Source organism: Manis pentadactyla, chromosome 3 (assembly GCF_030020395.1).
Source record: "Manis pentadactyla isolate mManPen7 chromosome 3, mManPen7.hap1, whole genome shotgun sequence".
NCBI classification, from domain to species: Eukaryota; Metazoa; Chordata; class Mammalia; order Pholidota; family Manidae; genus Manis; species Manis pentadactyla.
The window spans coordinates 114,475,590-114,493,023 of NC_080021.1; the positions used below are offsets into that span (position 1 = coordinate 114,475,590).

Here is a 17,434-nt window from a genome sequence, read left to right on the forward strand (position 1 = left end):
ACATTTGCTCTCTTACAACACTAAACTCTGTTTTCTACCTTTATCTCGTATCTACCTACCACTTCAGCATTTTATTAAAAATAATAATAATAAAGAGAGAAATGTGGTATCCACATATAAATCAAGTATAAAAACCAAATGAGTATTCATATTTGAACTGACTGTTTATAGTTCATAATGCATGAGCAAAACCGAAAGTTTCTGTGATGACTGCCCTTGTACTGTTCACTATGTAACTTATTCATTATGTAAGAATTTGTTCTCCATGTAAGAACTTGTTTGTTATGCCTCAGAAGATTGGAGACTGACGAAAATTAGGCTTGGGGTGGATTAATGATTGTGCATTGAGCATTGACTCCCCTATACAGAATTTTATTGTCGTTAACAACCATTTGATCAATAAATATGAGAGATGCCCTCACAAAAAAAATAAAATAAAATAAAATAAAATAAAATAAAAAAATAAAAAAATAAAAAGGACAGACTTCCAATGGTAAAATAAATAAGTAACCGGGATGTAATGATGTAATGTATAGCATAAGGAATATAGTAAAAATATTGTAACAACTTGGTATGGTGATAGCTGGTACCTAGAATTATCATGTATATAAATGTTGAATCACTGTGTTGTACACTTGAAACTAATGTTAATATAATACTGTGCGTCAACTACCCTTCAATAAAAAATAATTATCTATTAAAAAAAAAAATTGCAAATCATTACCACAATCTTGCTCCCATAATTAACTTCAATGCAAATTTATACCATAAATATTTATAATTTAATGATATTGCTTCTTAATAATTTTTGACATTTGGGATGGTGTTTTATTAAAAATACACGATCATTTTACGAACAAAAATGCCCATTAACATGAAAGGTTGTACACACAGCCAAGGTCACCTCCACCCCACCAGCCTCAGAGACTGCTTGTGGCAAGTGGAACCCACCTTTCTGTTAACTCAAAGAAAATAAATACTATTATGTTACCACCTGCAATTTCCTAGTGGGACAGTTTCACTTTTTGGTTACACTTCTTTTATGTCACCAATCTGTTCTAATGACATCAGATATTCCCAAAGTTATTAATAATAAGCTCTTAATATGTCTAGATGTTTGTAGAATGGGAAAAGATGAATCTAAATCTCAGGCTCAAAGATGAGATCTCTGAAATTCCTAATTAAAAAAAAAATACACTTATTTGACACAAAGACAAGAAAACTGCCTACTTTCTTTAAAAATAAACGTGTTAATTATTTTTTTCTCACTTTTAAAAATACCAAAATGTGGATTTTTTTAATTGAGGAGAAATGCCAAAAACACTGTGTGAAATTTATTTTTTGCATCTTAAAAATACTGGGTTGATTTGACCAACTGATTATTTATTTAACTAGTTCAGTATGTACCTTAATTATAAGGAAGAGAAAATTTTAATATAAATGAAGTTTACAAGAAGATTTAAAGAACCCCATGTAGACATTAATAAAAAGTAAAGCAGCTGGAAATTATTATATAATGTTAGGCTCCTAACAAAACACTGAAAATTTCCATTAAAATAAACATTTTAATATCAATGTTATTAGAATGCTATAAATCATAACATATAAAAACTATATAGTAATATGATCCTAAGACAAAATTATTTGTTGAAATGATGCTCTCAGAGTATACCAATCATAAAATTATCCCAAAGACAATGGAAGAAATTAAGAACACCTTAAAGTGACAAGTTAAAATCTTGAAAGGAGGTTTAAATAGAAAAGAAATGCCAATAACAAAACTATAAAAAAGTTACTGACATCTGAAGAAGGTGAGTTGGCAGCTTCTATGTTCATGTTATGAAACAGTGTCAAAAAAGAAAATCACCAAAGACACATGAGCACTATCATGGATTATGCTAACCAACCATACATATGCTAATTTTGTGTGTAAAGGGGAAAAAGGCTCTGGAACAAACTAATAGAAAATTCATCTCTGGAATGTTACAGGTTCAAAGTTGCTGTCAGTAAACTTCAAGAAATGTTCAAATGCCATAGCACCCTTGAATCTTTAATCCCAAGCTAAAAGTAAAAATAGAAACTCAAAGTACCTAATGAAATCATGGTAGTAATGCAAGATATCAACTTGCAATTTCCAAGGAAAAAAACTACTTAGGTCTTAAAAAGTTTTCCTGATACTACTGACAATCTATTTTTAAAGCCCATCACAGCATTACCATAAAAAGAGAAACCATCTGAAAATTTGATTTTCTGCCAGAGCAATAAAGAAATGAATTCTTACACTTTCAAAATTATGAGAACATACAGTATGTACACATAAAATTGAATATAAAAATACAGTTCTGAAAAAAAAGGGGGAAATTGGATTTTAAATTTTAGTGTATTTTTTTAAGTTGAGTCTGTGCAACCTAAAATTCTTCAAGCAGGAATGGTTTCTTTCTGTCAGAGAAAATATTTCCAAGTGGTATTCCAGACATGTTGAGATTATGCAGAGTTCTTTCTTGTTCAGGAAATAACCTGTACCACTTTTAAAGAATGCATCTAAGTGTTCTCTTTGTATAAATTTTATTTTTTGGAAAAGTATTAAGATAGTATATTTAGACATTGCTGTACTTATCTACATAACATTCTTCAATAAAATGACTGAATAATGAGGCAAATGGGAATTTTTATTAGATTTATAAAATAGGCAGTATAACTTGCTGAAGGCCAATGGCGCTTAGGCACAAGAGAAATAAGAGACTAGGAACAAACACACAGAAGTAGAGATGGATAACTAACAGTATTTAAAAGGACAGCAGCTGGACATTTTTGTTCTGATTGAACTTTATGGTAAACACTTCAGTTAAATAGAAAGAACAGTCTTAACTTACATTAGTCCCAAAAGTGATCTTGTTTTAAAAGAATGCATCAAGTACTCCAGCAAGGGCAGAAGTGGAGGAAAATTGACGATTTTTCAGGAATTATGTTTGAAGACAGATGAATGATAAGCAGTGCTTTGTGAACTGATTATAACAAGATTATAATTCCATAATTAATTAACCAGAGGAAAAATATTCTGTAATTCTTACCAATGTTAAAAAAAATACCCTTTAAATGGACTATATTGCTTGAATATAAACATGAGCAACTTTTTCCTGAATGCATCTCCTCAGGCAAGGGAAACAAAAGCAAAAATGAACACATGGAACTACATCAAGTTAAAAAGCTCTGTACAGCAAAGGACACCATCAATAGAACAAAAAGGCATCATACAGTATAGGACAATATATTCTTAAATGACATATCCGACAATGGCTTAACATCCAAAATATATAAAGAACTCATACACCTCAACAACCAAAAAGCAAATAACCCGATTAAAAAATGGGTGGAGGATATGAACAGACACTTCTCCAAAGAAGAAATTCAGATGGCCAACAGGCACATGAAAAGATGCTCCACATCATTAATTATCAGGGAAATGCAAATTAAAACCACAATGAGATATCACCTCACACCAGTTATGATGGCCAATGGAAAAGACTAGTAACAACAAATGCTGGCGAGGATGCAGAGAAAGGGGAACCTTCCTACACTGCTGGTGGGAATGTAAACTAGTTCAACCATTGTGGAAAGCAGTATGGAGGTTCCTCAAAAAACTAAAAATAGAAATACCATTTGACCAGGGAATTCCACTCCTAGGAATTTACCTAAAGAATACAACTTCTCAGATTCAAAAGGACATATGCACCCCTAAGTTTATTGCAGCACTATTTACAATAGCCAAGATATGGAAGCAACCTAAGTTTCCATAAGTAGATGAATTGATAAAGCAGATGTGGTACATATATACAATGAAATACTATTCAGCCATAAGAAACAAACAAATTCTACCATTTGCAACAACATGGATGGACCTGGTGGATATTATGCTCAGTGAAATAAGCCAGGCGGAGAAAGACAAATACCAAATGATTTCCCTCATTTGTGGAGTATAACAACAAAGCAAAACTGAAAGATCAAAACAGCAGCAGACTCACAGACTCCAAGAAGGGACTAGTGGTTACCAAAGGGGAAGGGTGGGGAAGGGCAGGTGGGGAGGCAGAGAGAAGGGAATTGAGGGGTATTACGATTAGTATACATGGTGTGGGGGGGCATGGGGAAGACAGTGTAGCACAGAGAAGACAAGCAGTGACTCTGTGGCATCTTACTACACTGATGGACAGTGACTTCAATGGGGTGTGTGGGGGCACTCGATAATATGGGTGACTGTAGTAACCACATTTTCATGTGAAACCTTCATAACAGTGTATATCAATGATACCTTAATAAAAAAATTAATTAAATAAATGGACTACATTGTACTGCATTAGGAAAAAGGAAGAGAGAATATTGTACCACTGAGAAAAAATTACCCTTTGGAAACTGACACACACACAAACACACACACAATACACTAACTTCCACACCATCTATCAAAACTAAATGAAATTTTCAAGAGCTTATAGGAGGAAATGAATTAATCTTAATTAGACACACACACACACATATACACATAAAGTAAATGGCTTATATAAAAATTATATTATATACTATATATATTACATGTATTATAAATTACATAAAGTAAATGGTTTGATAACCTTTATATAAAGGCAGCACTTGACTTACGTATAAGAAGGGTGCAGCTTTAAAAGAAGCTAGATAGGTAGAAAAAAGATCTTAGGTTGCATTTTATTAATAGTAAACATTTTGTACAACATTCCACCCATTTTTTAAAAATACTGTTTGGCTGCTTTTATTCCCCCACATTTGAGAACATGGATACAAAGACATACTTCACTGTTATACAAGCACCAACGTAAATTTAGGAGAATGTTGACTGCTATCCTGTCTCAGCATTGGTGAGACAATGAGCGCTGGTGGGGACTGTGGTGAACTGGAGAGCTTGTGGTCCATGTAAGGTGTCAGTTGCAACTCGCTCCAGCTAATTATTAACACTGGAAAAATGAAGGCCTAGTTTGGTCTTTTGTCAAAGGAGCTAGAAATTTTTACTTGGAATTTTTCAAATTTCTGACTAACAAAATGTTTGAACACAGCCTGAAGACTGAGTCACCAGTATGATTCACGAAGGTCCCGTTTTGCCGGGATGGTGCCCTATTTTCATCTGTGACTGGGTGGTGGAGAATGGTGCCCTGAAAGCACAAAGCCCCGCTGCCTTTTCCAAAGAAGTAATTTTTCTGAGTTACGGGGTATCCGCATGCTCAACTTCACCTCCTAATGCCAAATTCTGTTATCTAAAGCATTCCTTAGGTCCTAATTTCATCCAGTTGACTGCCTTTGTGGCCTTGTTCAACCAGTGACTTCCTATCTCAGATATGCACCCTTTACTGTTGGCTCTATCATCTCTGTATACAAAATTGATCCTATTTTCCTCTCCCACTAAAACATTCCTACACTTAACCATAAAAACCACTCTGAACTCAGCTGCTATCTTTCTGTCACTGTCCACGCTGCACTCCTGACACCTTGCAGTTTGATTTGCAGTAAAGTGGTTTCTCAGATGTTAATGGTGACTCCAGATAACAATACAGCTGTTACCAGATCCAATGGCATTTATCAGAATACACTATCTTCGTGCTCTCTAAAGAAACCCATCTTGCTGATCACCTTTGCTTTTGTACTTCTGGTTATATCTACTGATTAAATACATTACAAAACTTATTACATGCTGTAAGAGATGTATAGATTTAAAAAATCTGTATTTTGTTCTTTGGATAAATTTTACATAAAGAATGACGTGAATGTAAAAATCATGGAAAACATTAGTAAATGTGCAGATTATTTAGCCTGTCACAGAAGATCTCACATTAAGTGCCACATAAATTTTGAGGCGTATCATCTACAGATCACCCAAACCAAAATATGCCTTGTGCTCTTCCAGTCACCTCCCTGCAGGCTACTGCTCTGACCCCCAGCCTCTGCTCTCACTCACTTCCTCCCAACCCCTGACACCCAGGGCTAATGTCATCTTTGCAGGGCTGAGTCCCTCCCTGGTTATGGTGGTCATCCTTCCTCTGAATTAGAGCATTCTGTGTGACACTCATCAGATACTGCTTTATGTTAATCACTGGATGGATACGTACTTACTGTCTAATTGACTGAGTAAAAGTCCTTAGAGTCAGTGAGAGTAGGTATCCCTCTTTCTGTTTTTGAGAGCAGTATAGTACAGGCTTCACACAGAAGAGGCCCCCCACCTCCCTGCATCCCCCCATATCCAAGCTCTCGGGTAGCCTCCACCAACCCTGACTCAGGCATGACAGCGAGACTTGTTTAGGCCAATGGGATGTTCACAGATGTGAGGCAAGCAGACTCCTCACTAGCACTTGCACATTGCAGGTGGCTTTTCCTGCTGCTCCCTGGAGCCCTTGACCACCATGTGGGATGGCTTACAGGAGAGTGAAGAACGACAGGGAACAGAAGGAGGTTCACCCAGGTGAGCACCCCCTCCCACCCCAATTCCCCCCCACTCACCCCCAAGCCAAACCATCAGCCTGCAAAGATTCATCAAGTTCACACAGCCCAGAACCACCACCCCGCTGACCATGGAACCAGGAGAACCAGGGCTTGCTGCTTGGAGCCACTGAGGTTTCCAAGGGCACAAAGGGGGTGTTAATCAGTAAAAGAGTATCTGATATACTGTGTTATTATGAAATGAGTGAAGAATTAATGAATTAATGAAGCTTTCATCTCTCTCTGATCATCCCATTCTTTTAGTAAGTTATGGTTTTATCTAGCCTAAAAATTGGCATACTTTCTATTTCTATAAGGGATTCTTGTTTTGTGGAATGAAAATCCAGAAGACAGCAAGGTACAGGCATTCTATCTGTACACACATGGATTTTAAATCAGGATTCACCACTCATTATCTTTACATCCTTAGGTTAAACCTTGCCAGCATCAGTCTCCATTTTGTAGTAGATAAAATATCACCAATCTCACAGTATTAGAGGTAATATGTATTAAATAGCAAATACAATTGCTGGCATATCTCTTCAATAATCAAGAGATGGTATCACACACATAAATATTAATCTGAAAAAATGAAGGTTGAAGCAGTTACTGCTAAAACCTTGTTTCCACACTATTCCCTCTTGCTACTTAAAGCGGGGAACCTGTCAGTGTGCCAATGTGGGACAAGGCAGGCTGAAGTGAGATGTAGGTGAGGATAATTCTGATGCCTATAACAATTTCTTGGTATCTTGGCTTTTGTTTATAACATCCCTTAGCATCTCCAAATGGGAAATTTTCTTCTTCTAATATAAAGTAGCAAGTTAATCATAAAGCTTAATTATATTTGGGGCTGTTCAGTCAACAGCTATTTTCAGAGGTGTTATGGGAAATAATAAATCATTAGAAACCAGAAAGTTATTTTGGAAGGAGTAAGTTATTTAGAAGCTTTGGATAATTCACACCTCACCTGACAATTTGGAAAAGTCCAGATACTGCTAATTGATTAAAATTACTTAGCACAAATGCCTTTCATCCTCAATCAAAGAATGTACAATGGTTTACAAAAATATGGCATCTGGAAAGCCGCTTGAACAATAACCAAAGCACACTACAGATTCCTTTGTGTCCAACCCACTGAGCCTGTTTAATATAAAGGCTCATGCTGCCTCCCACTGCGTATCAGAGCATGCTAATGAAAATATGCCAATTTAAGATGAAACAACATAGTGGTTTTTGAAGAAAGCAACAGAAAGAAATCCTTTTCCGTGACCAGTCGCTCACCTATATGGGCCTCACTGTTGTTAGCAGCACATTCAGCATCTTCTGGATGGAGAGTAAGAGCACACAGAACAAAAGCCAAGAAATAAAGCAGAACAGTTAGAAGCCCAGCCACAGATGCAAAAAATAAATTACTTAAAACAATTATGTGAAGCACAGCATAGAACAGCCTTCATAATGCCACTCTTAAACATAAAACATTTTGTTTTATATTTAAGTTTAATGTAGTATTTTGAAACATCATGCAATTCTTTTTTTTTCAACTTTCTTCAGAGGTTCGTTGGTGCAGTTCCAAGAAAATTACAGAAAAAAAACTTTCCTGAGACATTTACACTTTTCTGGTGTAAGAAAATTACACTTGATTCCCAAAATAAATTGATTTTTGCAAACCAGGCCCTTCGATAATATGTAAACATAGCACTTGTTGTGGCTCACTGCATTAGACAGAAAGGCTGGGATTAAGATAGGCTCCTTCTTTTGATAGGAAGAAATACTGTGTTGGGAAGGAATAAAGGCATAATGTTTCCATTTTTATTTCATTTTTAAAAAATGAACAGATGACATTTAAAAGTAAACAATGTGTTATAATTTCTAGTAATTAAATGAATATGGGGCTCTGCATATTATAAAGACTTAATTGTCCTAGGGGAGATCTTATTGTTTTAGGCCTCTAATCTTCCCATAAATATACTCCTGGAACTGAGAGTGCATCTTGCACAGAAACCAAACAGTTGAGAAGATTATTCCCACATCCTTATGTTAAATTAAATGTGTCAATATATTTGAGTAAAACACTGTTTTCTTTGTTCTCTTTTATTTGAGACTATCAATAGACATAAAAACATAATGTATTATTTCAGATTATTTTCTGTACTTCTACTTCATGAAACAAAACAAGTACATTTCTTCCTAAAACAAAATCCAACTCTGATTTTTGGTACTGCAACGTCAAGATGGAAGTTTGGATGTGCAATCGTCTTAGGAACTGCTTGCTATATTCAATATAATCCTACGCATATGTGCACTAAGTAACATTACTAGGCTACGCAGGGAAACTTATACATGTACCTTTAAATTCCTCTGAGAAGCACAAAGAAAATGAGAAAGGAAATGATTACATGTATAGAAAATACAATTAAAGTAGGAAGATGTTGCACCCAAGGGAAAAAAAAAAATCCACCTACCACACTCAACTGTTTCCTCATCTTAGAAGAGCCAAAAGAAAAAAAAATTATAAAATGTAATATTTCAAAATTATTAGTCAAGAAATATAATTTATGAAAAACTGTACTTTAGTCTGTACTCGGTCTTGGCCTAAAAACAATGTATATACTTAAGCAGTAAAAGCAAAAGACTTCAAATAGCTTACTAAATACTCAGGTGGGAAAAATAATCAGAAAAAAACTGCCAGTCTTTTTCCAAAGTACCTTCAGTAAGGGTATTTTTATAGAAGAGTTCTGTCATAAACTAATCTGTCCAATGCTGAGGATATTTCATGATAAAAATATCACAAAGAAGAAAACATTTTAGAAACAACTAATTTTTTGTCCCTAAAAATGTCTAACTATCCTGTAAATTTAACAACAGCCTAACAATTATCAACTTATTACATATATGAAATGAGTCCAACAGAACCCTTTCTTTTCATTCTATTTACATTATTTGATGAAAGGTATTTCAAAAGTAACCCTAAAATTCTTAAGTAACTAATAAGAGAGCAATTTAAGACTCCAGTTTGATTTAGGAGACTCATCTTTAGTTAAAGGTGGGACAGTACTGGCAATTTACCAGAAGCAAACCTAACAGTGAGCTGACTTGACAAAAGGAACAGGGCTGATCAGAACAGTTCTCTGCTCACTTCTCTCTCCAAACTTCAGAACGGCAGTCAAAGAAATCCCAGGGGAGGAACTGTGCACCACTGTATTTTTACTTTTCAAATACCTATACTGTACTGGTTCTACTTGAACAGTATTAGCAAAAATTGTAAGTAAATCATGATTATTTAGTCTCACATTAATAGCACTGTGAGTTTATTTATACTCATTTCTTTCTTTATAGCTCTGAAATGCCACGTGCATCTAAAAGAAATTCTTAGAAAACAAACAATAAACTCTGTCATATGGGTTAGCCAAGCCAAGCAACTAGGGATGGTGGAAATAAAATGAGCAGGTTTAAGCTTGATCAATCTGCAGTCTTGGACACTCTGCCATCAAGTCGATTATTACACTGAGATATATTTTCTGACAGGAGCAACAGGATAGACTCAGTGTTGTGCCCATGATTAGATAACCAGTGTCATGTAACCAGATATTAAAAGCAATGTCTCTCTCACACACATACACACTCCAAAAATTAAAATACCAAAGCTAACCACAATAAAAATAAACATCCCTAATTTATATCACATATATTTCATATTCTAATAAAAGATGGTGAACTCGCTGCTTAAATTCTCAAGAGTACTTCCAGCATGCAACCCTTAAGTAGGAAGAGAAAGAGAACTTTTAGCATAATACACACACATATTTATTCAATAGAAAGTATCATGCTTAACAGACATCCAGTAGGAAAAGAAAAGCAACACATTTCCTTACACTTAGCAAGTCTGAACAAAAAGGAAAATACATAAAAGGTTGATCTCATAAGAGCTGGGATAACTGCATAATTCTTACTATAGTAAGACACTGTTCTATGCACATTAAATGCATAAATAAATTTAATTCACCACTCTATGAAGCCAAAACTACTATCCCCATTTTACAGATGGGAAATCAAAGAAATGAAGCATTCTAAGTGGCAAAAGTGGGATTCCGACCCACGCAGTCTGGCTCAGAGTCCAAGTTCTTAACTACTACACTATACCACCACACCAAAACGACGCTTTACTCACTCAAACTTCAGGCTGGAAGTACCAGTCAGGGGAGAGGTCAAAGGAAGTAAGTTGAGTTTCCTCTCTATGGCCACCAGTCCCTCACAGCGGCCTCATGCCCGTTCTCCTGAAGCTTCAACCTTGCAAGTGGGTTTCTCCTGACACGAGAGCCAGGAGGCCTTCTCCCTCCCCAGCCTTACCAGGGGCCCAGTCTCTGCATCTTCAAGCAGTGAGTAGCAGGATGGGAAAATCAAAAAACTCACAGAGGCAAGGCCAACAAGGTCACAGAGTAACTCAGCCATCTCCAGTGAATGACTGGAAGGCTCCCTGAGGGGCAGTGATAAGCTCAGCACAGGAGGAACGCCTCCATGGGGCCGGCTGTCACAAGTGGGACATGTCTGATGCTCTTGGCAAGTGCAGGGTTGTGTCCATATTGGTGTGACATTATTCACAGGGCAGTTAAACCCTGGAACCACTTGCTTATACTCCCCTGCACCCCATGCTGCAGTCTCCTCTACCAGTGTGCGATAGCCAGTGATCACAGAGCAGACCCCTGGTCAGGCAGCTCTTTCTTACCTGCATGGCGCTGAGTCCCTGGAACAGAAGGCAAGAGATGGTATGGCTTAGGGACCTTCACACAGAACAAGCCAAAAGCACACACACCACTAGTGTTTTAGAAACAACATCTTTATATAAATTAGGAGAACACAGTTCACTGAGACAAAAACTGAGCAGGTACTATTAGAAAGGCCTTCACCTCAACCACTTCATGATGAAAATAGCCACATGTGCAATTCATAGCTTAGTTTATCTGCACCTCTTTCACATAGACTCTGAATTTTGGTATCTCCCTAAGAGCCAGTAAAAATTAGGGGGGAAAATACCTTCAGTATTTTTTAAAACCCCTTATGTTTCTGTTACACAAAATCCCACCAATATTAAGAAAATGTGTGATAAAGTTTTAAACATACACATTTTAATGTAAGAACATATGAAATCTATTTGTTAATTTCTGAATTAACTTTTTTTGTATGAAACACACTAAACAAACATTATTTAAGACTCCAGGAGGCAGACGCTTACTTACTTGAAAAGTTGTACTACAAGAACCTGTAATGTTGTATCTGTTATTCTCAACTGGTCTTCCAAAATATCGGTCCCACGTAGAATAAACTCATTCAACTACTCCATGTTTAAATCCTGCTCATGGATTAAAATCTTTAGCTCACAAAATGCCTGTCTTTGAATGAACGTGGTCACACCCTATTTGAATGGGCACCCTTTTTGGCTGCAGTTAAATTTTTTTTTTCCCCCAAATGATAACAATTACAGTTGGTTAAAACAAACACTAAACTATTTTGTATTTTTTACCTTCTAATCTTTAAAAGGTCAATAAGTTGTACATTTTGGGATTTTTTATTATGAGAATTCTGTAAGAGCTATTTTGTAAAAGAAAAGGTATTATGCAATTAGCAGTATTAGAATTTTTCAGGTATTTATAACTTTCATAACTAAAAAAGGAAACTAATAAGCATTGTAATAAATATCATACCTGAATATTCTGCTATAAAGTACACTATATGAATAAAGACCCTTTTCTGAATACCACACAGACTAGATTTAAATATAAATTACATCCTACTTAAGTTAAAGTTTATGTTATTAAGAAGACAATTCTTATATGCTTAGATTTCAATAGAAAGAGAATAACAATATTTCAAATAATCAAAGAAATTCCTATTTCTCTTTAAAGGTTAGGTGATATCATACTGCTTTAAAATGCAACTGACTATAGAAATAAGCTTTTGGCAGAAAATCAGAGTACTCTGAATTACACAGACACAAGAATTGCAAGACGCCAAGAGTCTGTCATGAAAACTACTCCTATAATGTTACTTGAGACATAAGATACACTCTTACTTTCTATTAACCTGTATCTTTCATGTAATTGTCTAAAAGTTGTCATATCAAAGAAAACCTATCAGACTTCTAGGTCAGCTGGTGAGGCAAATTATTTTGTTTGGGAAACCTGTTTTCTGAATGTGTGTTAGATATGCCAAGACTCTTAAAGGGAGGAAATAACCAGGCATCAAAGATGCACACCGCCCACACTTAAGAGTTTTGCATAAGTGCACTGGTTTTAAAGCCTGAAGAGGTTGGTATTATCATGGCTCCTGATTTTTTACCAGGATCAGAGCTCTAACACTATAAATGCAAAGACAACAGGACTGGGATTCTCTGTTCCTTTTTGACTGCTATGTAGACATTAACTGAGCCCTTCTAGCGCCAGAGCCATCTTCCATGAACTTTTCCTCCATGGAAATGTTAGTTATGGTGATACACTATGAATCAAATAAAGAGCAAAATCACAGAAATATAAACAGTCACTTTGTGAAAAAAGTTAACTGGCTAATTTGATACTATGACCTGACTAAAGTCACTTTATTCTAAATTCACTGCTTAACAATATCTTCCTAGGTTTTGAGTGCACTTGTAAATTTAGTGCAGAAACTTTTTATCAATGGTATTTTTTTGTAAGTTTATAAACACCAACACGATAGCATGATTCTTTTAGAAGTTTTACATTAAATCAGAAAGTTTTCTTAAAGCCTATTTTATGAATTATAACTCAAAGTTATAAAAGTAAAAGATTTTATATCAACTTTGTTTTTCTTCATAGCATTATTCTATAACTTAGCAAAGGGCACAGTAATAAAAGTGTCCTGTTCCAAAAATCGAAGGACCAAATGTTGAAGCCCAGGAGTCTTGAGTCAGATGGACTTTACCATGATATAGTTATATACAGAATAACTATCAAACACACAACAAAACAAACTGCTTTTAAATGCCTTTCAAAATGACCAACCAGCACAATGATTTTTGTGTAACTTTTAAGTCCAGTGGTTTATGAGACAATATTCAAAGAAATTTCAAACGAAATTTCAATTCTTTGAAATAAAGATGCTAGCTTTCTATTTAACTTTCATAGAAATCTACTGTCTTTCTGAACAAGAAGGCCACATTTACTATACACCTGTGATTTAATCTGGTAATACTAACTGGATTTATTTTTACTTCAAAATAAAGAACATCTACATAAGAGAACAAACAATGCATCTCTCAGTGAATCAAAATCTAGCTTGAAGAGCAAAAAAAAAGGAAGAAAGAAGAAAGAAAATATGAAAGAAAAGCCAGGAAAATTCCTAAATGGTGTTTATGGGGCAGAAAATGCAAAACCAAAGCAAAATGAGAAAGTAAACTATGCCGAAAGAGACATTTCAGTAAAGACAAATACTGGATTAAACACTCCTCAGATGCAAATACTGAAGTATTAACGTGTAAAAGAAATTAAGCAAATCAACAGACAGCCTCCATTATACTTCATGCTTCTATACACACACACTATACACACAAACATTTATACTGAAACTAGTTTCAGGAGAACTATTTTAAAGACAATCTATCCAGTTTGACAGTTCTTTAAAGGAAGCATATACACTTATCAAATTATTTAATTAAATGAAAATTCATAATTATATCACACTGTACATTTCTAAGTTGCCTAAGATTCAAACAAATTTGAGTATGGATTCAGTTTTGAGTAGAATCACACTTACTTCCTTTTCAAGTTGTACACATTTGATCCCACATGTACCAAATGTTGAAACATGCAGGCCCCAAATTAAACAAGCCCTCAAAGAGCAAGTCAGGTGGATGCCTCCAAGTTCCCTTCAGTTGGGTGAGCCAGCAGGGGAAATTCCTCCCGTTTAAAAACAATGCGACATTCTTGTTAACCTTTAAAGCTTTCTGATGTCACAATACACGTGGCATTCTATGGCATGTGTTTTTAGCTTCTGCCCACATTTAAGGGAGCAAGAACAAGCAGGCTTTTGAATCAATGCCCCACTTGAAGTATCTGCTTGCTTATGAGATTTATACTCGCCTGTAGTTTGGCTCTCTTATAATGTAATTCCTGGGCTATACACTTCTACAAACTGAGAGGAATAACAGGAGATGTGAAAAATGCAACAATACTAAAAACAGATGTTGGTGTAAAATTCCAGGACCATTTATTTGCTCATTTCTCCTTTTAATGTACAATTTTGATGCAGAAAACAAAGGGTTTTTTTTTTACTCCTAAAATACCTAGGACCATGAACCATCTAGAGATGAAGTAGGAAATTTATGGGGTGGGGTCTTGAGAGAGATGGAGGGCAAAGAGAAGCTGAGAGAAAGGTAGATTGAAAGAAAAAAATACATGCATCTAAATGCACACTGTTCTTTTTTTCAGTAATCTTAGATCACCCTTTTTCTTACTCATATTTTCTTTTAATCTACCTTTTAATTAACTCCAAACAGGTTAAAGGCCAGAGTTACTATGATCTCTAGATAACAAGGAAAGCAGAAGTTGTTGCTTACTCAGGCACAACTGTTTCTGTGTCCAGAAAGTGATGGATTTTTTTCCCCTAATCTTTACCAAGAAATGTACCTTACCCAAACCTGCTGGCTTTGCAGAAATGAAAGAGTTGCATTTTAGGTACATTTATTAAATACCTACACTTGGAAATAAAAGAGTAACACTTTAGTTATTAAAGCATGAGACATGGGCTTATTATAAACAACTGCATCCTTCAAAAGATTCACTTTAATATTCTGCTATGAGTTTCTTATTTGTTTGGTTCTTGTGGAATGATGATCAGAAAGTTATCACAAGGTAATATGACCTTTCATTCTACCACAAACCCCTGCTTTAACAGTCAAAAATAAACGGCAAGATTTGGTTACTCTGCATTCTTATTAATAAACTTACATGATTTCCTGTTGGAAACTTTCAGGGGCTGAACTAATATTTCTGGTTGTCTCAGAGCCAATCTCCTGGGGAAAAGAAGGTCAATATGGCTATCAATTTTCAGTACAGATCCAAGATTAATAAAACACCAAAATATTAAAAGTCTTAAGAAAAAAATGGAAAGTTCGGGAGAAAAATGAACACAATGTCATGTATTTAACTTTAAAAATAAATCCTCTACTTTTGGATTTTTATAAATGATCCCCTCTCCAAAATCACTCTTTTATTCCCCATCTTTTACATCAATATCATTTCAGATATTAATGTGCTATTTTCCATTTGCTTCATAACAAAAACCAAATATGACCCGGTGCTGTCATATTATTTTTGATCATTACTCATACTTTGTTAGACAAAACAGAAACCAAACCTGGGGGATAAAGGATTCTAAAGCAAGGTTTTAGTGATTATTTTATCACAGGCTGGAATGATATTTTGCAGAGAACAAAAGGTCAGTTGAAGGGAGTCCATTAGTATGTGCCAGTAGCTCACCTTTCCTGGAAATGCTTTGAGGGAATCAAGCCTGCTCTGGGATTGGCAGCACCTTCGTGCTTTGCTTGCCACCATGTTGCATCATCTTGACTCATAATCTGCAGAATATCTCCTTTTTTGAAAGAAAGCCCAGCTTCCTTACATGGAATCGCTTTGTCCTCATTAGGGTCATAGTCAAAGAGGGCTTTGATAAACATCTGGAAGAAAGTTTCATTTAAAATCAAGAAATAGAAAAAATAAATATGAATAGCCAACGTTCCTCTAAATCTGATTTAAGAATAATATTTTAAAAAATAGAATATTAAGATAAGCCTGTTGTGACAAAGAGATGTACGAGATGCAAAAACAGCTGTTCTCCCCACATACAGGTCTTTGGGTAATGATTACCTTGCCTTCTTTAGATGTTGTCTCCTCTTTGATGCTGGGTATAATCTTAAATGTAATTGCTCCCTGAGACTGAGCCTGGTGTCAGAGGAAAGAAAGAGTTGTAAGAAAACTTCAGGAGCCAAGCAGAAAAAAGGTCAAACAGATAGAACACTAAATGATTCCAAAAACTTATAAGGTTGGGGTTTCTACTCTTAGATGGACCAAACTGGGGAAAGCATTTTCAGAGAAATTTCTGTAATGCCGAAAAGCATTAAAGTTTGTCTTATAAATAAAAAACATTAACCACTAAATCCACTTTTACCTTCTGTGAACTTGTAAAATGCCAATAAACATATCACCTGAGTTATATTCAAAATTGAAACATGGAACATGCATAATGCTTTACACAGGTAATATTAAATGGCAAGAATAGATATGTGGCAAGGTTCAGACTATTACATTTAAGTATCAGTATCCATGTTTTTAGGGACAAAATACCTATATTGCCAAACATCAGTTATAAATACATGGTTCAATTAGCTCCAATAGTCATCAGAAAAATAATGAAGACCATTCATCTCTATTATATTCTGGCTAGTGAGTAAAATACCAAATGTAATAGATTAATTAAAAGATAAAAAGATTTATACCTATTCTGATTTAATTAAAACAAGCCATAACAATACCCACAACGCTTTGCTGACTATCTCAGACAAGAGTAGGGCTCCCTTAAATACATTCTCATGTCATTCTCTATCTTTCTCTCTTTTAGCAGTGCTTAAATATTTATATTTGATTTGTTGGGATTTATTTTTGTGTATAGTATAAAATAAGGACTGACTTTATTTTTTCTAACCGAATCATCAATTAATCCAATACCATTTAGGAAAAGATTTAATTCCTTTCCAACTGATTTAAAATACCATCTCAATAAGACTAAGTTTTCATACATACTGAGGTCTGTTTTGAGATACTCTCTTTTTGTTTCTGAAGGTTTGTAATATGTTTTCATACATTACAGGGCAGTCTCCCTTCATTTTATCTTTACAAATGAACTTGAGAATTAAGTGTCAAAGCCTACAATA

General features: G+C 35.1%; 1 protein-coding gene across 5 annotated transcripts in view; it reads right to left on the reverse strand.

Annotated features, from left to right (window-relative positions):
• The window catches only part of MPP7 (MAGUK p55 scaffold protein 7), a 253,490-nt gene that overhangs the window by 51,630 nt on the left and 184,426 nt on the right, over positions 1-17,434 (reverse strand). For 4 of the 5 annotated variants that reach the window (XM_057498334.1, XM_057498337.1, XM_057498333.1 and 1 more), the window contains 3 exons: positions 16,371-16,445; positions 15,984-16,180; positions 15,453-15,517 (listed from right to left, as the gene is read on the reverse strand). In XM_057498334.1, coding sequence (XP_057354317.1) covers positions 15,453-15,517; positions 15,984-16,180; positions 16,371-16,445 — 337 coding nt within the window. The remainder of the gene's footprint in view (positions 1-15,452; positions 15,518-15,983; positions 16,181-16,370; positions 16,446-17,434) is intronic. The other variant, XM_057498336.1, reaches the window with a different exon arrangement.